Source organism: Hypanus sabinus, chromosome 29 (genome assembly GCF_030144855.1).
Source record: "Hypanus sabinus isolate sHypSab1 chromosome 29, sHypSab1.hap1, whole genome shotgun sequence".
NCBI lineage: Eukaryota > Metazoa > Chordata > Chondrichthyes > Myliobatiformes > Dasyatidae > Hypanus > Hypanus sabinus.
Genome location: NC_082734.1, coordinates 12,511,731 through 12,539,150, shown reverse-complemented (window position 1 = coordinate 12,539,150; position 27,420 = coordinate 12,511,731). Strand labels below are relative to the sequence as shown.

General features: G+C 52.3%; 1 protein-coding gene across 1 annotated transcript in view; it reads left to right on the top strand.

Moving 5' to 3' along the window:
- The first annotated feature begins 10,353 nt into the window (after nucleotides 1-10,353).
- The window catches only part of LOC132382736 (pleckstrin homology domain-containing family A member 7-like), a 49,557-nt gene continuing 32,490 nt past the window's right edge, over nucleotides 10,354-27,420 (top strand). The window contains exons 1-6 of the mRNA XM_059953186.1: nucleotides 10,354-10,572; nucleotides 21,426-21,531; nucleotides 22,296-22,400; nucleotides 23,064-23,136; nucleotides 25,398-25,498; nucleotides 26,663-26,775. Coding sequence (XP_059809169.1) covers nucleotides 10,406-10,572; nucleotides 21,426-21,531; nucleotides 22,296-22,400; nucleotides 23,064-23,136; nucleotides 25,398-25,498; nucleotides 26,663-26,775 — 665 coding nt within the window. The 5' untranslated portion in view covers nucleotides 10,354-10,405. The remainder of the gene's footprint in view (nucleotides 10,573-21,425; nucleotides 21,532-22,295; nucleotides 22,401-23,063; nucleotides 23,137-25,397; nucleotides 25,499-26,662; nucleotides 26,776-27,420) is intronic.

The following is a 27,420-nucleotide window of genomic DNA, read 5'->3' as shown; positions in this document are numbered from 1 at the left end:
CCCAGGGAGAGACAGCGGGAACTGTATCCCAGGGGGAGACAATGGGAACTGTATCCCAGGGAGAGACAGAGGGAACTGTATCCCAGGGAGAGACAGCGGGAACTGTACCCCAGGGAGAGACAGCGGGAACTGTATCCCAGGGAGAGACAGCGGGAACTGTACCCCAGGGAGAGACAGCGGGAACTGTATCCCAGGGAGAGACAGCGGGATCTCTACCCCAGGGAGAGACAGCGGGAACTGTATCCCAGGGAGAGACAGCGGGAACTCTACCCCAGGGAGAGACAGCGGGAACTGTATCCCAGGGAGAGACAACGGGAACTGTATCCCAGGGAGAGACAATGGGAACTGTACCCCAGGGAGAGACAGCGGGAACTCTACCCCCAGGGAGAGACAGCGGGAACTCTACCCCCAGGGAGAGACAGCGGGAACTGTATCCCAGGGAGAGACAGTGGGAACTGTATCCCAGCGAGAGACAGTGGGAACTGTATCCCAGCGAGAGACAGTGGGAACTGTATCCCAGCGAGAGACAGTGGGAACTCTACCCCAGGGAGAGACAGTGGGAACTCTACCCCAGGGAGAGACAGTGGGAACTGTACCCCAGGGAGAGACAGCGGGAACTGAACCCCAGGGAGAGACAGCGGGAACTCTACCCCAGGGAGAGACAGCGGGAACTGTATCCCAGGGAGAGACAGCTGGAACTGTACCCCAGGGAGAGACAATGGGAACTGTACCCCAGGGAGAGACAGCGGGAACTCTACCCCCAGGGAGAGACAGCGGGAACTCTACCCCCAGGGAGAGACAGCGGGAACTGTATCCCAGGGAGAGACAGTGGGAACTGTATCCCAGCGAGAGACAGTGGGAACTGTATCCCAGCGAGAGACAGTGGGAACTCTACCCCAGGGAGAGACAGTGGGAACTCTACCCCAGGGAGAGACAGTGGGAACTGTACCCCAGGGAGAGACAGCGGGAACTGAACCCCAGGGAGAGACAGCGGGAACTCTACCCCCAGGGAGAGACAGCGGGAACTGTACCCCAGGGAGAGACAGCTGGAACTGTACCCCAGGGAGAGACAGCGGGAACTCTACCCCCAGGGAGAGACAGCGGGAACTCTACCCCCAGGGAGAGACAGCGGGAACTGTATCCCAGGGAGAGACAGCGGGAACTCTACCCCAGGGAGAGACAGCGGGAACTGTATCCCAGGGAGAGACAGCTGGAACTGTACCCCAGGGAGAGACAGCGGGAACTCTACCCCCAGGGAGAGACAGTGGGAACTGAACCCCAGGGAGAGACAGCGGGAACTGTATCCCAGGGAGAGACAGCGGGAACTGTATCCCAGCGAGAGACAGTGGGAACTGTATCCCAGCGAGAGACAGTGGGAACTGTATCCCAGGGAGAGACAGCGGGAACTGTATCCCAGGGGGAGACAATGGGAACTGTATCCCAGGGAGAGACAGAGGGAACTGTATCCCAGGGAGAGACAGTGGGAACTGTATCCCAGGGAGAGACAGTGGGAACTGTATCCCAGGGGGAGACAACGGGAACTGTATCCCAGGGGGAGACAATGGGAACTGTATCCCAGGGAGAGACAGAGGGAACTGTATCCCAGGGAGAGACAGTGGGAACTCTACCCCAGGGAGAGACAGTGGGAAATGTATCCCAGGGAGAGACAGTGGGAACTCTACCCCAGGGAGAGACAATGGGAACTGTATCCCAGGGAGAGACAGAGGGAACTGTATCCCAGGGAGAGACAGTGGGAACTCTACCCCAGGGAGAGACAGTGGGAACTGTATCCCAGGGAGAGTCAGCACCTTCAGGAAATGAGCCCAAATGCTTCTACAGCCTTTGTTTCCTCTTGCTCTTCAGTCAACGAATGTCTCAAATTGCAGAGGGTAAAACTGGAGAAAAAAATTAATTGAATTGTAGAAATGCTTCACAGTCCAGAGACAAGAATAAAAGTATTTGATTCCATGTTTCTTGAGCAATTACGATTCAGTGCTTTTGTGCATTGTAGTGTGGCTTGACCGGGTGCTCTGACTCCTGCCCTGTGCTGTCTCGAGTTCCCTGACACTGTGTGCTCTGGCCTTTGTGTTTCAGTGAGAGTGGACTGGATGTTGAATCGGGGCTTCATGGCCTCCCCAAAGCCCACCCCACCGGCCCTCCAGCCATTCACTCCCGCTGCATTGCCGTTTAATACAGAGCTGCAGGGCAGGAACTGTAGCGCCCCGGAGATTCATCACGTCAAAGGGCTTGAACCGCAGTATCAACGTCGGCTCAGAGGTCAAGAGCATAAGACATCGGAGCAGAATTAGGCCATTTTGCCCATCAAGTCTGCTCCACCATTACACCGTGGCTAATCCCGAATCCCACACAACCCCGTGCACCTGCCTTCTCGCCATATCCTTTGATGCCTTGACCCATCAGGAAACTATCGACTTCCGCCTTAAATATACCCACGGACTTGCCTCCACCACAGTCCGGGGCAGATCATTCCACATGTCCACCACTCTCTGGCTCAAAAAATTCCTCCCTACATCAGTCATGCCTCCCCCACCCCAACACCTTCCAGAAATTGTGGTACAACAGCCCCGATACCAATGTTGCAGGACGGTTACACAGGAGATTCTTCAGAGGTGGGGTGGGGGGGGGGGTAACAGGAGGCATAGGGGTGTGAGGAAAGGAGAGGGAGAGGAGAGTGTGTGGAGCACAGAGTGGGAGGAGGGGAGTAGGAGTGAGAGGTTGAGGTTATGAGTAATAGGAATGATACCTGGTGAAGGGGATTAACCTTTAAGGGAAGGTGAAATATACAGTCCAAGAGGAAGGAAATGTTGAAGGGGTGGGTCATCAAAACCAATCAATTTGGTAAATAAATTGACAAATTGGTTTGCTTTTGTCACAAGTACCGAGGTACAGTTAAAACTTTGTTTTGCATGCTAACCCTGCAGATCGTTTCATTTCAACAGTGCACTGAGATAATCGAAAGCAAAACAATAAAGTCAAGGTGACGATGAGGTCAAGTGTCCATCTTTTTCAAAGATTCAAAGTATGTCTACAGTGTACAACCCTGAGATTCGTCTTCCCACGGTCACGAAACAAAGGAAACCTTGGAACCGGTTCAAAGAAAAGATCAGCCCTCCCAACCGGCACCAAAAAAACCAAATTGTGCAAATGGCAAGAAGTGAGCGAGACACACTGAATGTAAAACATCAAACCGCAGAGTCATTGAAACAACCCAAGAATGTTTCGTTCGGTTATCGCGCTGTGTCATTTGTCGTCTGCGGGCCACGGAGCCAGCCTGCCCCGACCCACGTCGCACAAAACAGCAATTTGAAAAGGAACAACCAGAAACACATCGTGACAGAGTCCGATCCACAAACGATTGATTAAACCTTGCCCCAGACGCAGAACTCCAGCACCATCTGACGCGAGAGGGCGAGAGAGCGAGAAGTCAACCCCAGGCACCTTCCCGAGGCCACAGCGAGCGATAGAGAGAGTGAGAGACCGCTCAAACGCAGGCAGACGGCGTTGCACACCTCTGCTCGCCTTCCACTCTCGTCCCTGTTGACCTCAAGCTTGCTCGGTGCTTGAATCGGAGAGAAATGGGGTCAATCGCTGGCTCAGCACCCAGCCTCCCAAGCCGCACACCCTGCTCGAAATCTCATTGAACTCCCTCGGGGACGGCAAAGCGCCAGATCTCTCGACTGGCCCGAAAATACGCCATCAGATTGCTTCCATCCGAGGCAGAGTTGTATCTGAAAGAGGTAAGGGCAGTAGTTTTGTGAACGGCCTGCAGGACGTCGCCTTTCGTCGCGTTGTCCGTTCACGCCATCTTATCACACTAGTCCGGCAGCAGGGTAGGAACTGTTCCTGTGTGCGTTGTCTGCCCGACGGGAGAGTGGAGAGCGGTGAATGTCCGAGCCAGCCTGTTCACCTCCACGCCGTCGTTGATCGTGTTGGCGATGGGAAGTGTAGACAGAGCCCAACGGGGGGAGCCTGGTTTCCTTGCTGTGTCCACAACCCTCCGCAGCTCATTGTGGTCACGGTCACAGTGATGTCAAGCTGTCCTGCATCTGGATAGGATGTTTTCAACTGTGGGTCAACGGAGACATCCCAAATATTCTTCGACCCTCCTGAGGAAGCGAGGGAACTGCTGTGTTTTCTTGGCTGTGCTGTCTACGTGTTATTGATCGATGAATTCAGAGTATTACTTAATATAAACCAGGTCAAACATTGATTGAAACGAAGAGTGAATTTGAGTCAGGATCAGTGCTTTGGTGTAGGCTTTGAAGGGGGGAGGGCGGCGGGGGTTGAGCGATGAGAACTATGGGGCGAGACGGGGTCAGTGTGGGTATTTGGAGAATTGAAGCGAGCAGCACAGATGCTCCAAGTTATGTGTGACTGGAATCCCTGGTCCCGCTGATCCACGGGGACACATTCCACATACCAGTCGCATTTCCCTGCTCCCTGCACTCACCCCCCAACCCCCCAGCCTGTTACACCGGGGCGGGGCGAGGCCATTCAGCCCTTCAAATCTGTTCTAAAGGAGGCAAACATTCACATCCTTAATCTTTGAGCAGTCGAGCACCACAAGCAAGGAAGCTGCCCTTCAGCCCATCCAGTCCTTGCCAGCCCAGTCTTCTGCTGAGGCCCGTCTATATCTGCACCTGAACCGCAACCCCCTACACCTCTCCCATCCATGTTCCCATACAAACTTGGATGCTACAATTGAACCTGCATCTCCCACGTCCGCTGGCACTTCACTCCACACTCTGAGGGAAGAAGTTTCCCCTCAGATTCTCTTGAAATACCTTACCTTTCATCGTAAACTTCAGACCTCTAGTTCTAGTCTCACCCAACCTGAGGGGGGAAAGCCTGCCTGCATTGAACCCGTCCAAACTCCTCATAATTTTGTATAAAACCTCGCATTACTCTCCTGTGTCCTAATGAATAAAATCCTAACCTGTTCAGCCTATCCCTCTAACTCAGTTCCTCAAATCCCACAACATCCTTGTAAATTTTCTTCTTGTACTTCCTTCATTGTACAGTGGACTCCGGTTAATTGGGCCATCTCATAATTGGGACAGCCCTTTACTTGGTGCAACTCTTAAAAGAACAAAAACTAAATCAAGAAAGTAGCTGGTATACGGCTTCATATGTTTGGGACACCATGCTGCTTAATTGGAGACTAGTTGCCGGACAATTTCTCTCTGGCTTCAGTCACGTGCAGTCGTGTGGCTAATAGACACTACACCGTGCTCAAGTGATTTAAGTAGCATCGGCTGTGAACTTGTGTTCAAAAACCAGCGATTTTTGTCACCAGACAATTCAGAACTGCTTTGCTCACTGCGGTTTCGAGCATTCAGGCTCGGAAATGCCAGAAACGGCCGGGAGTGAAGATGAAACACTTTCACTACTTCAACAAGTCACGGACAATCATCTTGAATGCTACAATGAAAATGAAGGAGGATGCTGGCGTCTAAAGCTTTGTATGAAGGCAGTCCATTATCTGCGCTGATTTAGTCCATTCACAGTCAATCAATACAGGAGATGAATCCCTCCATTGATAACTTGGAACTAATACGGAGTTTTATTGGACTGTAGAGGTACTGGTAGCACTCTGATTCACTCTGTATTTAATTTTAATACATAAATCATTAACCAGTTAAATGGTAGTTTCTCCTTTTTATACCTTTTTAACTATTTCCATGAAACTTCGGCTAATTGGGACAGCTGCTTAATTGGGCCAAAACGTACTGGTCCCTAGGTGCCCCAATTAGCAGGAATCCACTATATATTTTCAAGGGGTCTTTGACTCTTTGAATCAAGGGCTGAAATCTGCCTCCCCAGTCTCCTCTCGATGATTTTCAGGCTTTTATTTTTGGAGGTTTGTTAGCCTGTTTCCCAACCCAGTCGGTGAAGTCAGTGCTACGGCTGGGGGGGGGGGGAGGTCCGGGCATTAGGGCGAGACAGCAAAGGGGCGAAGGGAGGGGCTTGCCTATGGAGGAGTGGGAGTTGTGAATATTTCAGATTCAGAGTTATTTATCACAGGTACATGAAAACACACGGTGAGATGCACCTAAGGGTGTGCTGGGTGGGGTGGGGCGGAATGCCCATAAGTGTCACCACACATTCCGGTGTAAATGTAGCGTGCCGCCATAATGCTCAGTAAAACAACACAAGCAACAACAGCGAAAGTAGCCCCTTTCTTCCTGCCCACCCGCCCTCTCAGACAGTCCTCCAGCTCCAGGTCTCCAACGGGCTTACGGACAATAGGCCTCTGAATTCCCCGGTGGACTTTAATTCCACCGGGCTTCGATGTCTGGACTCCCAATCGATCTTCAGTAGTGAAGATCCCTCAGTCCATTGGTCCATGATCCGCGGATGCCCAGTGCTCCCTATCTCTGGGACCTCATCTGGGTTTAGAGTTCGGTTCCTGAGGTTTGCCTGCTGACCATCCAGGGTGTCAGATTTGAAAGATCCACGTCGTTGGTGGATTTGTGCTGTGTGTTGTGGAGACCTGCTCATCTCTGCCTTAAAAGAGACTGATTACCCCAAGAGGATCACCTATCCAGAACCCCGGCTCGCCCCCAACCTCGGGTGCTGTCCGCCAGGTGTCTGCACATTCTCCCCGCGGCCAGGCGGCACTCCAGTTTCCGGCCACACCAAAGAGGCAGGTCAAATCCTTCTCCTAGACCTTCGGCCCATCACATCTGCGGGAGCGTAGGTCACCGGGGCCCTCAGTCTCTCACGCTGTCCCTGGGTCCAGCCCATCTTCGAGGATCCCGGGGATGAGGTCTTCGGAGCTTCGTACGGGGTGAACTCAACCCTCCTCCTTTTGCAGCCGGGCTTGGCACCGTCCATGGCAGAGTTAGGTCGGTCAGGTGGCCGTTGTAAATTTGCCCCTAGTGTGTAGGTGAGGGGTAAGGTGGGGAAAATCAAGGGTTTTTGTTCTCTGCCCTGACAGCTCCCCACACGTGGCCTCCAAGGGATCAGATTCCCTTCCCGTTGTTGACAACCGTCAGAACAGAACAGTAGCCTGTGTCATGCCAAAGGAATTCTGACGCCCACCTCTCCCACTCATAGCCATTGTAATCAAACTCAGCAAATACCCTGTCTCGCTGCAGCTGAATCTCACCACAAGTCACCCCACGTCCCTCGGAGTACCCTTCACTACCCCCTCAGCTCTGCCTCTTACTCTCACTTTATCTCTCTCTCTCTCAGGCTCTTTCTCAATCCTCCCTTCATCTCTCCTTCAACTCTTCACTCAGGCTCTCTTTATCTTTCACAAACTTCCTCCCAGTCTCCCCTCATTAACTATTAACCCACTGACGGCCGCCGCTCACAATTAAAATCTGCCCCCCACACTTGTCGTTATGTACAATGCCTGAGCTCCTGAAGCTGCAACAACGACAAACAAAGCAAGAGTAATTCCGGAATCGGACTGGAATTCCTGGGGTGGGATTTGAACCGGGCACCTTCTTCAGGGTCCGCTAGCCGCTCACTGCGATCAATGCCCGTGGTCTGCGGTCGAGAGAGCCACTGCAGTTGAAGGTGGAACTTGCAGCCTAGACAGAACCAGGACCTAGATCCATTCCACACCCCCTCCCCCCTTGCCTGAGACGGAAGTTGGTAAAGTCTGAGGATTTGTTTGGAACACGGACTGGGAGAGAACAGGGTGTAAGTGCGAGGGAAGGGGGATAGGGGCAGAGGAGGCAAAGAGAGTGGGAAAGGAAGATAAAAGGAGAGCGGGTGAGGGAGAAGTGGGAAGGAAGAGGTTTCCAAAGTCAGCCTTTGGAGACCAGAACTGCCACTACTAGCTGGAGGGTTGCCCAGCCTGAGGACAAGGACCTGCCTCTGTAAACAAAACCCTGGTGCAACTTGAATCTGTATCTAATCAGTGCTGCCCTACTGCTGGGAGAGTTTGATGAGGCAGTAAACACTGAATTATCTTTGCTGTCTGTATCCAAACCATATCTGAAAATAGAACAGTACAGGCCCTTCGGCCCGTGATGTTTTGCCAAACTTTTAACCTACTCTAAGATCAACCTAATCCTTCCCTCCCACAAACTCCTCATTTTTCTGGCACCCATCTGCCTGTCTAATTGTCTCTTAAATGTCTCTAATGTTTCTGACCTTACCACTCCAGGCAGTGTGTTCCACGCATTCAACACTCTCTGAGTAAAATATTTCCCCTGACATCTCCCCCACACTTTCCTCCGATCATCTTAAAATTATGCCCCTCATTTCTGCCCTGGGAAAAGTCTCTGGCTGTCCACTCCATCTATGTCTCTTATCATCTTGTTCAAAATTCAAAATAAATTTATTATCAAAGTGCACATATGTCACCATGTACAACCCTGAGATTCATTTTCTTGCGGGCAAACTTAATAGAATAATAACGAAAATAGAATCAACTTGGGCGTTCAAGCACTGTGCAAAAGACAGCAAGCTGTGCAAATGTAAAAAAGATAGAAATAATAATATAAATAAATAATTGAGCAATAAATATCAAGAACATGAGATGATGAGTCCGTGAAATGAGTCCATAGGTTATGGGAACATTTCAGTGATGAGCCAAGTGAAGTTGAGTGAAGTTATTCCCTTTGGTTCAAGAGCCTGATGGTTGAGGGGTAATAACTGTTCCTGAGCCTGCTGGTCTGAGTCCTGAGGCTCCTGTACCTTCTTCCTGATGGCAGCTGTGAGAGGAGAGCGTGACCTGGGTGGTGAGGGTCCCTGATGATGGATGCTGCTTTCCTGTGACAACGCTCCATGTAGATGTGCTCAGTGGTGGGGAGGGCTTTACCTGCGATGGACTGGGCCGTATCCACTAGCTTTTCCATTCGAGGGCTTTGGAGTTTCCGTACCAGACCGTGATGAAACCAGTCAATATACTCACCTGGGCACCTCTCATCTTCCTTCACTGCAGAGAGTAAAGCCCCAGCTTGCTCAGCCTATCCTCAGAAGACACGCTCTCCAATTCAGCCAGCATCCTCGGAAATCTCGTCTGCACTCTCTCTCTGAAGCTTAAAGATTTGAATAGCCTTTATACCCAGTCCTCAGTCGTGCATGTTTAATTCTGTTTTAGAGTAACTGCATTAAAAGCAACAGCAGAGGCCTTAAATTAAAGTGTCATCTGCCATCCCCCTTATACAATCCATACGATAACCACCCTGACCATACAATCCATACGATAACCACCCTGACCATACAATGCATACGATAACCACCCTGACCATACAATCCATACGATAACCACCGTGACCATACAATCCATACGATAACCACCCTGACCATACAATGCATACGATAACCACCCTGACCATACAATCCATACGATAACCACCGTGACCATACAATCCATACGATAACCACCCTGACCATACAATGCATACGATAACCACCCTGACCATACAATGCATACGATAACCACCCTGACCATACAATCCATACGATAACCACCGTGACCATACAATCCATACGATAACCACCCTGACCGTGCAAGAGTACTTTTACTCTGTGTCTAACTCGATTTTTCTTGCTTTAAACCATTTTTAGAACGTGCTTCAGCATTTTATTACAGACTGGTTTCACCACTTCGGTTTTTAAAAATGTGTGTGATGTCTCCCTGGACACGACTGGTGCTAGTTGGGTGGGGGTATTTGACGGGGCAGTGTAGAGGGAGCTGCACTCTGTATCTGACCTACCCTGTGGCTCCTGGATGAAGTATTGGTTGCCTAAATTGGTCTCTCGCTGCCCTCTGTGCCGAGATATAGCTTGCCCTGCATGTTGTTGGTACAGATCAGATCATGCATGATGCGCTGAGGTAGAACGAGATCATTATGATGGACGGAAGCACGAGAGATTCTGCAGATGCTGGAAATCCAGAGCAACACACACACACAATGCTGGAGGAACTCGGCAGGTCGGGCAGCATCCACGGAGAGGGAAGACACAGCCGACGTTTCCGGGGCAGAGACCCCTCATCGAGGGGGACTGAGAGCTTTGTGCCTACCCTGGGAGTATCTGATGGGAAAAGCTTAACTCTGCATCTAAAACGCGTTTCTAGCTGTGAATGTGAGGGAGTTTTAACAGAATCCGACTCATGGTTTGCCTCCCCCGGGAGTGTGTGATGGCACGTTCTGCTGGAGATGGGATATGTCCTCAATAAAATTACCTTTTTTTTGCCAGTGATCAGATCGCCCGTTTTGTTCCTTAAATTCAGACTGAATTCAGAGCGGGGGTGCCGTCAGTCGCTTGCGGCCTGCGCTGGCGTGGAACTCAGAGTGTTAAAGTATTGTGGGAGGTAGCGGATAATTATAATATATTTAGCAGGCGAGCTGGGGATAGGGTACAGTTGCCATGTGTGTGGCTGTGGATTGTCTCCTCCTGAAATAGTTATGCAGAGTAAATGAGATGGGTTGGCGATTGGCGGAGAGGAGACCGGACTGAAGGAGACAGCCCGTGGGGGCAGATCCGCCCCGCAGCTGCCACCCGTGTCCAGAGCGGACGGAGGCTCTGTGACCCGCCGCCGAGAACCGAGACTCGCCCTCCCCCGGCGTCCTTGGCCGGTGAACGGTGAGCTGAAGCGGCTGGCGAGGGAGGGTTGGTGCGGGGGTGACGGGGGAGGCGGTTCGGGCTGGGGGAAGAGGTGGGGGGGTGGTTCTTTAGCATCTACCTGTGACGGGGAGGAAGGCTGCTGATGGTGGGGTCGAACATCGTCCTCCTCGGATGCGGGGCTGAAAAGAGCCGGCGAAGATTAACGCCTCCTCTCCCGGCTGAAGGGATCTCGGCTGACGCCCCTCTGAGTCCCGGGAGGGTCAAACCTGTCAATTACCCCCCTCCTTCCCCAGAGAACAGGCACCCCTCTCCGCCCACCCCACCCCTCACCGATTCAAGGTCATGCCCCTTCGGCCCTGACACTCTCTTGGCCGAAAACCCTCACTGCACTAGTGGATGACCCCCTTCCCAACTGAGGAGGAAGGCTTGTGAGATCTGTGGGAGGGGGAAGGTAGAGGGGCTTAGAGGGGTTATAGAGAAGGGTTAGTGGGTGGGAAAGATGGGGGTCGTTGACTGTGGTCAGGTGTTGGTGATGGAGGGAGGTTGGTGATGGAGGGGGGTTGTTGATGGAGGTTGGTGATGGAGAGGGGGGGTTGGTGATGGAATGGGGTTGGTGATGGAATGGGGTTGGTGATGGAGGGGGGGTTGGTGATGGAGAGGGGGGTTGGTGATGGAGGGGGGGTTGGTGATGGAGGGTGGTTGGTGATGGAATGGGGTTGGTGATGGAGGGGGTTTGGTGATGGGGGGGTTGGTGATGGAGGTGAGGTTGGTGATGGAATGGGGTTGGTGATGGAGGGGGTTTGGTGATGGAGGGGGGGTTGGTGATGGAGGGGGTGTTGGTGATGGAGGGGGTGTTGGTGATGGAGGGGGTGTTGGTGATGGAGGTGAGGTTGGTGATGGAATGGGGTTGGTGATGGACGGGGTTTGGATATGGAGGGGGGGGTTGGTGATGGAGGTGAGGTTGGTGATGGAATGGGGTTGGTGATGGAGGGGGTTTGGTGATGGAGGGAGGGTTGGTGATGGAGAGGGTTTGGTGATGGAGGTGAGGTTGGTGATGGAATGGGGTTGGTGATGGAGGGGGGTTGGTGATGGAATGGGGTTGGTGATGGAGGGGGTTTGGTGATGGAGGGGGGGTTGGTGATAGAGAGGGTTTGGTGATGGAGGGGGGGGTTGTGATGGAGGTGAGGTTGGTGATGGAATGGGGTTGGTGATGGAGGGGGTTTGGTGATGGAAGGGGGGTTGGTGATGGAGAGGGTTTGGTGATGGAGGGGGGGTTGGTGATGGAGGGGGGGTTGGTGATGGAGGGGGGTTGGTGATGGAGGGGGGTTGGTGATTGAGGGGGTTTGGTGATTGAGGGTGGTTGTTGATGGAGGTGAGGTTGGTGATGGAGGAGGTTTGGTGTTGGAGAGGGGGGGTTGGTGATGGAGGTGAGGTTGGTGATGGAGGATGTTTGGTGATGGAGGGGGGTTGGTGATGGAGGTGAGGTTGGTGATGGAGGATGTTTGGTGATGGAGGTGAGGTTGGTGATGGAGGGGGTTTGGTGATGGAGGGGGGTTGGTGATGGAGGGGGTTTGGTGATGGAGGGGGGGTTGGTGATGGAGGTGAGGTTGGTGATGGAGGGGGGGTTGTTGATGGAGGGGGTTTGGTGATGGAGGGGGGTTGGTGATGGAGAGGGTTTGGTGATGGAGGGGAGTTGGTGATGGAGGGGGGTTGGTGATTGAGGGGGTTTGGTGATTGAGGGTGGATGTTGATGGAGGTGAGGTTGGTGATGGAGGGGGGGTTGGTGATGGAGAGGGTTTGGTGATGGAGGTGAGGTTGGTGATGGAGGATGTTTGGTGATGGAGGGGGGTTGGTGATGGAGGTGAGGTTGGTGATGGAATGGGGTTGGTGATGGAGGGGGGTTGGTGATGGAGGTGAGGTTGGTGATGGAGGGGGGGTTGGTGATGGAGAGGGTTTGGTGATGGAGAGGGGGGGTTGGTGATGGAGGGGGTTTGGTGATGGAGGGGGGGTTGGTGATGGAGAGGGTTTGGTGATGGAGGGGGGGTTGGTGATGGAGGTGAGGTTGGTGATGGAGGGGGGTTGGTGATGGAGGTGAGGTTGGTGATGGAGGGGGGGTTGGTGATGGAGGTGAGGTTGGTGATGGAGGGGGGTTGGTGATGGAGGGGGTTTGGTGATGGAGGGTGGTTGTTGATGGAGGTGAACCTCCATGGGTGTGTATGGGGGGGTGTCATGGTCACCTTGGTGTGGGGCAGGAAGGGTTGGCCAGGTGGGTGTGGGTGGCACTGGCGTTGGAGAGGGGGTGGGGAAGGTGACGGTGAGTGGGGTTGGCAGAGAGATGGGGGGGAAGGGTCCATTGGTTGTATGGTGGGGGAAGAAGTAATGATCCTGGGGAAGGGGGTAGACTCCATGATGGGGAAGGGATTTGGGACTGATGCCTTGGTCTTACTGAGATGGCAAGATTCTGAGCTGGGCCCACAGTATGGGGGAAATATTGAATATCACAGAATAGTGACACCGCATGCAAGGCGTCTCTCATCATCTGCGGCCAGAAATGAGATTATTCTCTGTTCACTTGAGTTATTTATTTATAGATCCAGCGAGCGAGTTATTTTAACCTCTCAATTCCTGATGCATGGGATGTTTCTGGAGACAGGTGGTTTTTCACCGGGGTCCCACCTGCCTCCTCGGCCGTGGATGGGGCTCAAGGGGGAGGGGAGCCTCCCCAGTGAGCAGAAACACGAACAGCTCGAGCCCAGGGTGGGGAGGGAGGAGTTCCCAGTAGGGTACCTACTAGTAGGAGTTGTGCGATCACTCAGGGCTGTCTGTTGGTGGGACCGGGGTGGACATGTGTCCGTGGTGTCTGGTCCGGTCTTTTGATTGTTCCATCTCTCCGTTCACAGCTCCCGCTTGCTCTCTGTGGCACAGCAGGGGTCGCCCTCGCGTGGCGCGGCTCTCCCTCGAACGTTTCCTGCGGGCGCGTCCCCCCTCCCCCCAATGCGACATCTTCACGGTTTTTCAGATGTCATGTTGAATTTCTTCAGGGTACCTCGTGGGAGGGAACTGGGCACTTGACCCAAAGCCAAGTGACCTGTGCTGACAAGCTACTCACCCAAAACCCACCCTCCGTCCTTCCCAACTGAAGATAGATCGGCTCAGGAATGGGGGTGGAAGGAACGGACATGATTATAGGAGGGGGGGAACACTGGCATGCACAATAGTAGGTAATGAGGTAGCCTACCCAAGCAACAGAAAAGGGGCAGATCCCCCGATCTTCACCACGGAGGGGGCTGTTGAATGATATGAGTCTCGTCCAACTGCTTCTACCTTTGGCCAGTGATCACCCTTGCCCGACCATCAGTTATAAGTTCGCACCCCTCGAGGGATGGGTAGGACAGGGAGTAATCATGAGAACCCCACACCGTAAACTTGTGTTTCTATTTGGGAAAGTGGGGGTTTTGAAGTAACTTGCAGAGAACCCGCACATTTTGTAGGTACCCCCTGAGCTGAGGAATGGCTTCCCTTAATGAGGAGGTGGGGAGGGAGGAATGAGGTTAAGTTTTGAACTAGACCTGGTATGATACCTGTGTGTGAAGTGTTAGCAAGAAATAGCGAGGGCAGAGGGTGTTGAAGTGAACTAGGGGTCAGGGTGCAGGTGGGATAAGGGATTGGGGACCAAATAAAAGTGGACAATTGCCTTATTGAATGAGACAGAAAATACTAGAAATTCTCACCAGGTCATGCAGCATCTATAGAGAGGGAAACCATTATGTTTTTCAGGATCATGACATTTGATCAGGATTAGAAATAATACCTTTCAAATTCTGGGAGAAAGACTAAGTGACTATCTACCGGATGAGGAGTCTCGGCCTGAAAGGTTTATTCCTCTCCATAGATGCTGCCTGACTTGCTGAGTTCCTCCAGCATTTTGTGTGTGTAACATCTGCAGCGTCCCTTGTATCTCCAGAGATCTGCTGAACATTTCCAGAACTTTTTGATTCTATTCAATACATGTTCTTACTTCCAATTTCCACCATTTTTTTTTTTGACAACTACCATATCTTTGCTCCCAGAATTTAGTGGGAGAGGTCTTTAGCTGGCTTGGAGAACCAAATCTTTGCTGAACCTACCAGTCCCTCTTCCCAGTATCCTTCCTCTCGTCCCTCCCTTCTGACCAAGTGATTGGTGGGAGGAGTACTGGGACCTCAGGAATTGTCGAGGGTGAAATTCAGAGTTAGTGGAGGGCCTCTGGGCAGTGGTAACACGTGGGTATCAGGTGGTGGACAGTGGGGGTGGTAATCCTGGTTCAGCAGCTCCCCAGAAGATGATGGGTAGCATGGTCAGGCTAAGACATGACATGTTGACAGAGGAAGATCTCCTTCCCTAATCTTCCCAGCCTATCCATCTCCTGCTCCACGTCCCCCCTCCTCATCACTCTCCCCCCCTTTACCTCCAGCTAGCTCCCTCCAGCCCTTCGTTACTCCCTCGCTCCTCCCCTCCCCCTTCCTCTTCTTCCATCTCTGCCTCCTACACCCCATGCTGGCAGCTTGCTTTGTCCGGCTCTGCTTTGGCACTGAGATCCGAATGAATACTGAATAACTGGTGGGAGGAAGGAGACAGGGCCTCCTCTGTGATCACAGCTCGTTAAATAAAAGGGTTTCCTCCATGCTTAGGGTGACTGCTGCCGGCTTTTAACTCCTTCCCTGCTGAATCTGGACCCTCAGTGGTTTGGGATGAGGGCTGACTGTAGGGGCTCACCGGACCCATTGTCAATCGTTCTCGGCCAGTCCTGTGTAAGCAATGGAAAGGCCCCTTTCCTCCTCTGACCTTTCCCGCTCAAAGGCCGGTCTGTTGAGTTAGAGCATTGTCTTCTCGTCGGTTGACCTTTCAATTTGGTTTCGAGCCAAATCGGGGGTTAAAGGGAATGGGATGACGTGGTTCTTGGGAATGTTGTCTTTTCATCCCTGGGAGAGGTCAGGATAGAAGTTAAAGGCAGACCACATTGCATCTCTGACAACAATTTAAGGTGCGGATGCTGTTAAAGGCCCAGGCACTCTTAAAGGTATGTCCTTTTGCCCTGAGGCTCACAGCAAACGCACGGGAGCAAGTGTACACTGACTGATTGTGAGTGGATAGTAGCAGGCCCTTCAGCCCATCAAGTCCTGTGCTGTCCATCAAGATTCACTGCACTTATGCTACTTTCTAATTCTCTGCACATTCCCATCAACTCTCCCCAGATTCTAATGCACAACACGAGGGCCAATTCACAACAGCCTCTTAACCTACCAACCTGCAGGTGCCTGAGAAGAAATTGGAGCCTCCGGGGCAAACCCACGTGGTCAGAATCAGGTTTATTAGTACCATCTCATCTATCGTGAAATTTGTGGTTTTGCGGCAGCAATACAGTGTCAAGGTATAAAAATTTGTAACTTATTAAAAAAAAGGGATGATGTGGTAGTAGTTGTGGACTGTTTTCAGAAATCTGATGGCGGAGGGGAAGAAGCAATTTGGACCAAGCTGAGGTTTGACTGGTGTGAGTGTTGGGCTGCATTGGAAAGGTCGGGTGTGGGCTGGATTGGGGGCCACGGGTCCCGAGTCCGAGAACGTTTCGAAGTGGCAGGGCCTGGGTCCGAGAGCGAGGAGTGGCCTGCTGATTGGGCAATTTAAGTGCCGGGCCAGATTGAGAAGGTCAGGGTGCCGGGACCGCAGGAGAGGGACGAGCCAGTGTTTGGCTCCCTGCTCCGTGAGGTTCATTCATCTCTGTGCTGCACTGAGACTGTGGCCCGCGACGAACAGGCTCCCGGATCAGCCGTGACCGGCTTCGTGGCTGCGGGCTCACTTTCGTGAACTTCAGTTCTGGATGTCACTTGCTGTCTTTTATTGTTTGCACAATTTGTTTTTTCCCCTGCGGGTCTTCTTTGTTTTAAATGGGTTCTTTGTTCTGTGGCCTGTAAGGAGACGAATCTCAAGATTTTATCTAATATACAAACTTTGATAATAAATGTACTTTGAACTTTGAGTGTGGGTCTTCAGGCTCCCGTGTCTCTTTCCGAATGTGAAGAGGCTTACCCCAAATGGTGAGACAATTAATGATAGGTACCCCGTTCTTGAGGCTTTGCCTCTTGAGGATGTCCTTGATGTTGAGGAGGACTGTGCCCATGACGAGGCTGGCTGAATCTGCAAACCCTCTGTAGCTTCGTTCGATCCTCTGCACCGGAGCCTTCACACCAGGCTAAGATGCAACCAGTCAGAACGCTTCTGTCCAAGTTGAACTTCAGCAACATAGTGAATCTCCTCAAACTCCTAACTAGAGCCACGGGCATGCCTTCTTCATGATTCCATCGATGTGTTGAGCCCAGGATAGATCCTCTGAGATGTTGACGCCCAAGTGCTTGAAGTGGCTCACCCTTTCCACCGGTGACCCCCTGTTGTGATGGAGATGAGGCCGATTCTTTGGGTCTCAAAGGCAAGGGCTCTGAACACACGGTTTTAATAATAAGGAGTTTACTTACAAGGGGAAAAGAACTTGGGAACAACACAAGCGGCTACAATATTCGCACAAAAGCGCTTAGAATAGACGAGCGTGGGAAAAGTCGGGTCAGCAGTACAATACACGGGAAAACGGTGTGGGGGGGCAAAGCTCTTTGCTAAACGGACAACAATAAATGCCCCCACAACCCTATTGAATACACAACTCACCACGTCTCCAGCGCTGTATTGGAGTGAGGCAGGGTGGTCCCTCGAGAATGGCAAAAAGAGAGCGAGCCAAGCACATGAAGCACCCTTTATAGGTCAGGGGGCGGGAGGGTCCAGCCCAGGTGACTCACCAGGGGGCCAACGGCTTGTGCTAGACGGGTTAATCCAATTAAAACCGCCAATGGTTAAGTGTGCATTGATTAGTTGGGAGGGGTGAAGTATTGACTGGCAGGTGGTGTGACCTCCGACCAGGTGAGGGCACGGCTCTGTGGAAACACCCCCCTCAAAGAGGATTGGGGTGTGTCCTCCCCAACTTCCCCTTCGTGAAGTCTCTGGTTTGGCCGATGTTGAAGGAGAGGTTTTTATTGTGGCTGATCTGGCTCACTCCTGGTCGTCTCCTCGTCACTGAGAATCTGCCACCAACAGTGGTGTCATTAGCCGATTCATAGATAATGCTTCGCCACACGGCCATGGGTACTGAGAGAGTAGGGCAGTGGACACACGCCTTTGAGGTGTGCCTCTGTTGATTGAGGAGGAGGTGGTATTACCGATCTGCACGGACAGGGGGAGAACGTGCAAACTGCACACCGAGAGCCCTGGAGGTCAGGGTTGAGTCTGTTCCTCGAGGCCGGAGCCCTACCAGCTGCTGACCACTGTGGTGAGGGGTGAAAAGGAGTTTGTGGAGGCCTGTCTCGCGCTGCAGAGCGCACAGGCTTTGGCCATTCCTGGGGTCAGAGGCCGAGAGAGGACTGGTCCTGACTTGTCTGTTCTCACCAGCTCGACCTTTACTCGGGACTAAAGGCCACGGCACTTCCAGCGGGCAGGAGGGTGAAGATGACAAAGCACTCAAGACAGCCAGGGAGATAAAGTGGAGACTTCCCAGCAACAAATGAGGCAATGAGTGCAGTAACGTCTTGGTGCAGGGGCAGGACTGAGGGAGCACCCTGATGATGTAGGGTAGAAGTGAGGGAGCACCTGGGGTTGTAGGGAATTGTGAGGGAGCACCCCTACGATGTAGGGCAGAAGTGAGGGAGCACCTGGGGTTGTAGGGAATTGTGAGGGAGCACCCCTACGATGTAGGGCAGAAGTGAGGGAGCTCCTGATTGTAGGGCAGGGCTGAGGGAGCACCCTGATGATGTAGGGCAGAAGTGAGGGAGCTCCTGGGGTTGTAGGGCAGGACTGAGGGAGCACCCCGATGTTGTAGGGCATCGTGAGGGAGCACCCTGGTCTTGTAGAGCAGTACTGAGGGGGCATTCTGGTTGTAGGGTAATTCGGAGGGAGCACCTGGTGTTATGGGCCAGGACTCGGGGAGCATCCTCGGGACTGAGGGTCCTGGGTCCATTGACGTTCCTCACGGATATTAATGATATAGATGAAAATGTGGCAAACTGGATTAGCAAGTCTGCGGATGACACCAAGACTGGGGCAGAGTCGATGACAGGGAGGGCTGACAAAACTTGCAGAAGGATCTGGACCTGCTGGAAAAATAGGATGAAAATGACAAATGGAATTGAATGCAGAAAACTATGAAGTGCTCCTCTTTGGGAGGATAAATCAGGATAAGACTTGCACAGGGAATGGGATCTGGGAATACAGGTCCATAATATCCTTGAAAGTGGCATGACAAGTAGAGATGATCGTAAGAAGTGCTATTGGCACATTGGCCTTCATAAATCTGGGCTCGGAGTACAGGAGCTGGGATGTAATGTTGCAGTCGTATAGGCCATAAGGAATTCTTCCACATCTCTGTCCTGAATTGACATATTCTGAGGCTGTACCCTCTAGTCTTGGCGCTAGAGGAACCACACCCTCCACGGGTGCGACGTTGGTGAGGCCTCATGTGAAGCACTGTGTGCAGTTCTGGTCACCTACCGACAGGAAAGATGTCAATGAGCTGGAAAGAGGGCAGAGAAAATTTATGAGGATGTTTCCACGACCGGAGGACCTGAATTAAAGGTTGAATGGGTTCGGACTTTATTTCCTGGAGCTCGGAAGGACGAGGGGATCTCTTCAAAGTTTAAAGTAAATTTATTATCAAAGTACGTATATGTCACCGTATACAACCCTGAGGTTCATTTTCTTCTGGGCAAACTCAATAAATCCATAATAGAATAAATAATAACTGTAATAGAGTCAATGAAAGACCTCACCAGCTTGGACATTCAACCAGAGTGTAAAAGACAGCAGTGAAAATACAAAAAGAAATAATAATAATAATAATAATAATAATAAATAAGCAATAAATATCGAGAACGAGATGAAGAGTCCTTGAAAGTGGGTCCATTGGTTGAGGGAATATTTCATTGATGGGGCAAGTGAAGTTATCCCCTTTGGTTCACGATCCTGATGGTTGAGGGGTAATAACTGTTCCTGAACCTGGTGGTGTGAGTCCAGAGGCTCCTGTAATTTCTCCTGCTCAATGGTGGGGAGAGCTTTAGCCGTGATAGACTGGACTGTATCCTCTACGTTTTTGTAGGGTTCTCCCGTCAGGGTTCGATGTGTTTTCTGTTCCGAGATGCTCTTCTGACAATCACTGTTATAATGTGTAGCTATTTGAGTTACTGTCCTCTGACCTCTCTCATTAACGAGGCGTTTTCTCCCCCAGAACTGCTTCTCATTGGATTTTTTTTTTTTTGTTTTTCTCACTATTCTCTGTAAACTCTGGAGACTGTTGTGTGTGAAAATCCCAAGACGTCTGTAGTTTCTGAATACTCAGAACACCCTGTCTGGCACCAACAATCATTCCGTGGTCAATCACAAACAGGAGAAAATCTCCAGATGCCGGAAATCCAAAGCAACACACACAAGATGCTGGAGGAACTCAGCCGGCCAGGCAGCATCTGTGGAAAAGAGTAAACAGTCGACGTTTCGGGCCCAGACCCTTCATCGGGACTCATGGTCCGAGTCACTTAAATCACTTTTTCCCCCACTCTGATGTTTGGTCTGAACAACAACTGAACCCTTCGACCACACCTGCCTGTTGTCATGCATTGTATGGGGTGTAAAGTGAGCACAGAGTGTATGAATGAGAGAGGACTATGTTCTGGGTGCAGGAAGATGGGACTTGACAGAAGACCAGACTAGATGGGTCAAAGGATATGTTCCTGTGTTTGAACGCTCCGTGACACTACAAAGGAATCCTTCTTTATGAAAAACACACTCAGAAATCGGCGTAAACCAACAAACACAACGAAGTGCAGAATGCCCCGAGGAACAGCAATGTGCCAGTGAATTTCCCGGCCTTTCTTTTGATTAGTGTTGCCACTCGTTTGGGAAGTGGGTATTTATAGACGGGCGGGGTGGAGGCACGCCTCAGCCAAAGGAGGTGTGAGGTGCTCCTTCCCTCCACAAGCCTGCCCGTCACCCCTGGCAAGGTGTAGCACCCGCTTATCCCCCCACCACCCCGTGGGAGCAGGTGGTGGATGGTCATAGGGGTATCTGGTGCACATCACAAGTCCTAGTGATGCGACCGCTGACGCCAAACAGACCATCTCTGAAGACCAGGGCCACACTGCCCGGAGGAGGCAATGGCAAAGCACTTCTGCCAAGGACAATCACGGCCCATAGTCCATGATCGCCCATGTCATAATAATGATGGGAGCTACACGGCACAGAAGGAGCCTTTTCAACTCACTGACCTTCCAGCACCCGCCCACGCTAATCCCACGTTACTCTCCCCTCATTCCATCAACTTCCCACAGAACCCACCCCTCTGCTGCACACCGGGGGACGGGTTACGATGGCCAGTTTACCTACCGGCCGACGCGCGCTTGGGACGTAGTGGGAACTCAGAGCACCCAGGGAAATCCTGGGGTGCCGCACAGATAGCGCCCGAGGCCGGGATTGAACCTGGGATCTGTGGACCCATTCTTTAGATATCCCATCGCAGGGATCAAACACACCCTTCTGAGTGGCGCTGGACCTCGGTGATAGGGAGGAACCGGGTCCTCGGTCTAGAGCAAGGTGCAAGAGGGCCCACAGTGATGGTGAGACGACCATTAATTTGCAGGACATGCCATTCTGGGTCTTGGGCTAAACGTGTTTTTTTTTTGCATGACTGGTTTTTTTTGCTCATGATTTTGAATGTGCTATGTACGTTTTGCACCATGGCCCCAGAGGAATGCTGTTTCGTTCAGCTGTATCCATGATAATTAAACAGGGATTTGATTTGATTCCAGGCTAATGGCAGAGATGTCCGAGGTAGCTGACAGACCGCAGAGTGAAGTCAGCCAGGGCTCCAGCATCAGCAACATCTCCACCCTCTCCACCCCTCTGGGCTCAAAGGTCAGTGGCAGCACTCTTCCTCTCTCCTCCTCCACAAATCCTCCCCACCCTTCCCCCTCTTGACCCACACCTCATTGGCCATCTTCACTCTTCCCCCCCCCCACCCCGACTGATAATCCCTCCTCCAGATCCCTAACCAACAGGACGGGGTGATTTAGCCACGCCTGGCTCTCTTCCAGTATCCTGGTGGATTTGCCGTTGAAATTCCAAGTGACTGGTTTTGCAGGAGATTTCCCAATTTCTACCTCCACTGCATCCAACCTTGTCATAGAGTCATTCAGATGGAGATCAGGCCCTTTGGTCCAACGGGACTGGACTGATCAAGATTCCCATCCAAAACTGGTCCCATTTTCCATAACCCTCTGAAGGAGGAGCTCCCAACCTGGGCCCACATGAAAAAGGCTGGGAACGCCCACTCTAATGTCTGAACCTGTCCCACCAATGTTACTTTTTTAAGTGTTGTTAATGTACCAGCATCCAATTCCTTCGGCAGCTCCTTCCGGATACAGAAGGAGAAGATACAGTTGTCCCTCAAGTTGTCTCTCCACCCATAGTTCCCCACCCCTGGGGAAAAGTCACTGTGCCAATCTCCCTCGGGGGGACATGTCTTCTGGAGTTGCCGAGTACGAGCCTCTGGAGCTGAGGGACAGATCTCGGGCTTCCCCGCCCCATAGCATGGCCCTTGCGGGGAGTGGGGGGGGTGGCTGATGAAGACCCTCTTTAACTGGGTCCCTGGCTCTGAACCCTGCTTGTGTCCCGTCCAGCCGATCAGACCGATGAAGAAAGTGCACACCTTCGGCAAGAGGGAGCGGGCGATCCGGCGGGACCCCAACTCCGTCACCGTGATCCGGGGCTGGCTCTACAAGCAGGTAGAGGGCGAGGGGAGGCGCGGCTGGAGGAGGGAAAGGGGTGGGCGCGAGGTGAGGGAGGGAGCAGGAGTGGAGTGTAGGCCGGGATATCGCGGAGGGTGCACAGAGAGCTGGAGCAATTCCAGGGTGGGACAACTTCTACCTGCGCGAAGTGCGACAGGTGATTGAGACCCCCGGCACAGGGGAGATGGGCAATAGAAGCGCTGCACGGTCATTTCAAACGTGGAGCATCAGCTCCCTCTGGTGGAAGAAACATTCCGGTGCAGCCTTGAGTTCCGGGATTCCGGGGTCAGAACCACTGGCCCCCAACGACCATGGGAACCGTACCCCGGGGAGACTCAGTACACCGAGGAGAGTCTATGCCAGGGACTGAAACCTAGGGAGAGTCTATGTCTCAGGGACTGTACTCCGGGTAGAGTTGCTACCTCAGAGACTGTGCTCCGGAGCAAGTTGGTGCTTCAGCAAATGCACCTTGGGGAGAGTCTGTAACTCATGGATTACACCTCCAGGAGAGTCACCTCTACAATACACCTCAGGTATTGCACCCCAGGGTGGGACTGCACCCCAGGAAGCGTCGACGTGGGTTCAGATAGTTTTTGTCCACTTGCTGATGAGGACGTGACCTCTCTCCGCTGAGACGTGTTGTTTCTCTCAACATTTCAGGACAGCTCTGGGCTGAAGCTGTGGAAAAGAAGATGGTTTGTCCTTTCTGATTTCTGTCTCTTCTATTATCGAGGTAACTGAACCTGGAAACTGCTCCCCGCCCCCCTCGTCCTCAGGCCATCCCTCGAGGTCGAGGTTGACTGACTTCCCCTCCAGTTTTGAGGAGGGGAGGACGTCTGTGTGGATTCTTTAACCTGGGGTGGCTGGTTTACACCTGGTGTCACTTGGTGCTGGTTCAACAGCCAAGTAAGTGCAAGCCTGCAGGGGACGAACACAAACACACACTCTCACACACACACACACACACACACACACACACACACACACACACACACACACACACGCACACACACACGCACGCACACACACACACGCACGCACGCACGCACGCACGCACACACACAGACACACACACACACACACACACACACACACGCACACACACACGCACGCACACACACACACGCACGCACGCACGCACGCACGCACACACACAGACACACACACACACGCACACACACACACACACACACACACACACACACACACACACGCACACACACACACGCACGCACGCACAAACACACACTCTCACACACACACACACACACACACACACACACACACACACGCACGCACGCACGCACACAGACACACACACACACACGCACACACAGAGACACACGCACGCGCGCGCACTCACACTCACTCACGCACACAGACACATGCGCATGCGCGGACTCGCACTCATGCACACACACACAGACACACACACTTGCACTCGTGCACACACACACTCACACACAGAGACATACACTCACACTCGCACTCACACACACACAGACACACACACTTGCACTCGTGCACACACACACTCACACACAGAGACATTCACTCCCACTCGCACACACACACACACACACACTCACACACAGAGACATACACTCACACTCGCACACACACACACACACTCACACACATTCGCACACTCACACAGAGACACACACACACACACACACACACACAGACACACACACACACACACACACACACACACACACACACACACACACACTCACACAGAGACACACACACACACTCACATGCACACAATGGACCCTTTCTCAACCCAGCCACCTAAACCCTCTGCTTCTCTCAGTCTCCACTCACTGCCCGCTCCTCTCTGTCCCCCACTTGCCTCCTGCCGCTCCTCACCCTTCATTTACCACCCCCAACACCTTGCCTCCCACCCAACCCCAAGAATGCTGCTTGCCTGCTGTCCTCGCCCACTCCCTGCTCATCCTCCCTCCTCCGACTTACCGCCAGCTCACCTCCTCGAGGGATGTCCAGCGGGAGTTGACCACGTGGTCAGCCAGAGCTCTGAGACTTGACGGTTATCCTTGCTGCCCTTCTCCCCTCCATGCAGCAGGTACAACCGTGGCCTCACAGCCCAAGGTACGTGGTTCAATCCCGACCTTCGGTGCTGTCCGTGTGGAGTTTGCACGTTTCCACCCTGCATCCCAATGGCGGATAATTGGCTGCTCTGGTTGAGGGGTAGAATTGGGTTGGGGGGGTGGTTGGTAGGACTGTGGGGAGACTAAAGTGAGGATCAGTGAGATTGGGCCAAAGGGCCTGTTTAAATGTCGTACCTCTGAATGCATTCAGTGGGAGGAGAAGGGTCTCAAATGCCAGGTGTCCCATGCCTGTTGTACTCTGTACCGCAGTCCTGTCCGTGCAGAATGTGAATATCCACTGCCCCGGAGGATATTCCCAGGAGCAACAAACCCACAAAACTCAGCAGGCCGGGCAGCATCTGTGGAGGGAAATGAACAGTCGATGTTTCAGGCTGAGAGCCTTCATCAGGACCGGGACGGAAGGGGGCAGAAGCCAGAATGTGAGGGGAGGGGGAGGAGGACCGGCTGGTGGGTGAGAGGTGAGACCAGCGAGGGAAAAACGTCTTCACCCAGAGAGTGGTGGATATGTGGAGTGCTCTGCCCCAAAAGGCATTGGAGGCCAAGTCTCTGGATGCATTCAAGAGAGAGTTAGATAGAGCTCTTATAGATAGTGGGGTCAAGGGATATGGGGAGAAGGCAGGAACGGGGTACTGATTGTGTATGATCAACCACGATCACAGTGAATGGCGGTGCAGGCTAGAAGGGCCGAATGGCCTACTCCTGCACCTACTGTCTATTGTCTATTGAGGGAGATGGTGGGTGGGGGAGGAGGGATTTGCAGGAAAGTCAGCGGCCAATCTATGCACAGCAAGCTCCCACGGTCGGCGTGCATTGAGAAAGGACCCGGAAGTGCTGATTCCCTGACCCTTGTACTCCGCAGACAGTCGAGAGGAACGCATTTTGGGGAGTATCCTCATGCCAAGCTACACCATCTCTGCTATTGATCCACAGGACCGGAAGACCCGGAAATTCACCTTTAAGGTTCAGCCCTGTTGGGAATTTGGTTTGCATTTGGAAATGAGGTTGGTGATGGGTGGTTGGCCGGGTTATGGGGTGCTGGCCGATGAAACGGGTCCCTTCGTCACTCACCACCCTCCAGGAACCAAGTGGCCAAGTAACCAGGGCCAATCTGAGACAATCCCCCCTATTGCGGGGATGTGGAGAGAGTGGAGGGGGGAGGTCCCAAAACTCCCCATCACTTTCACGCCACCAACTTTTAAACCATCTCAGAGACGCCCCTCCTGATTCTAGATCTCTCAGAGAGAGGGATGAGTTCTTGCTACTTGTGTTTCTGCTTCCTGGATCTTACACATTCCTGACGGATCAAGTCCCACTTTGTTTATTCCCATTCCACAGAATCCCAACCGATTGAATCCAATGCTCTCGGTAAAATCCAGTTTCATTCACCATCTTTGTTCAAATCCAAATTGTCCAACCCCTACCTCATTCATCCCCGGTTTACAAAAATCCCAATCATTCCTTGTGTACAGAATCCCTTTTCCGTACATTCCCATTCCATGGAATCCTTCTGATCCACTCCCCTCCCCCAGCTCCATGTTTAAAGGATTCAAAGAGACTCAAAGTACATTTATTATCAAAGAATGTATAAATTATACAGCCTTGAGATTTGTCCGCTTACAGGCGGCCACAAAGCAAGAAACCCGAAAGAATCCAATTAAAAGACCAACCCCCGATGCAGAGAGAAAGAGGGGAAAAAAACAAATCATGCAAACTACAGAAGCAAGCAACGGCATTCCGAACCAAATTTCAAAGACCTGAATCCCAGAGCAGCTGAAATAAGCCCAAACCTCATTCTCAAGCTCACCATGTCAGGTGGCAATACGAGTCCAATTTTGGTCCCTGCTGGACCAATCCCATCCCATCCCATTCCATAGAAACCCTCCTCGGAGGTGGAGTTTGGACCTCCTGTGGAGAGGCCTCCTACTGGACTGGTACCTGGATCACAGAGCAGATCCCACCAGTGGGAATTGTTTCTTTCTCGCTGAGGATTTTTCACTCAGTGGGCAGAGACGATGCAGAGAGCTGATCCCAGCCGACCGCTCTCCAAGCTAGAAGTGGCGATGGGACGCGGGGGGCGCGGCGAGTAGGAGGGAGGTTTGACTTGTGATTTGCTCCGGTCTCCAGGCTGAGCATCCAGGAATGAGGACGTACTACTTCAGTGCCGACACTCAGGAGGACATGAACGGTTGGATCAGGGCCATGAGCCAGTCAGCACGAGCAGAATCGGAGTTCCCCAAGTAAGGAGAAAGATGTTGTCAGCACCGGAAATCTGCCCTGTCACAATGCCAACGCATCAAACCACATCCTGTTAATTCCCACTGTGCTCAATCCCTCTGGATGAAACTGTTCCCTTTACTAGGATTTCCTAGAATCTATCTGGATGAAACCCCATTCCTTTCACTACCCTTGTCCAGATTCGAAATAGACCAACTTCTTCCCGTCCATTCCCATTGTCCAGATTCGAAATAGACCAACTTCTTCCCGTCCATTCCCATTGTCCAGATTCGAAATAGACCAACTTCTTCCCGTCCATTCCCATTGTCCAGATTCGAAATAGACCAACTTCTTCCCGTCCATTCCCATTGTCCAGATTCGAAATAGACCAACTTCTTCCCGTCCATTCCCATTGTCCAGATTCGAAATAGACCAACTTCTTCCCGTCCATTCCCATTGTCCAGATTCGAAATAGACCAACTTCTTCCCGTCCATTCCCATTGTCCAGATTCGAAATAGACCAACTTCTTCCCGTCCATTCCCATTGTCCAGATTCGAAATAGACCAACTTCTTCCCGTCCATTCCCATTGTCCAGATTCGAAATAGACCAACTTCTTCCCGTCCATTCCCATTGTCCAGATTCGAAATAGACCAACTTCTTCCCGTC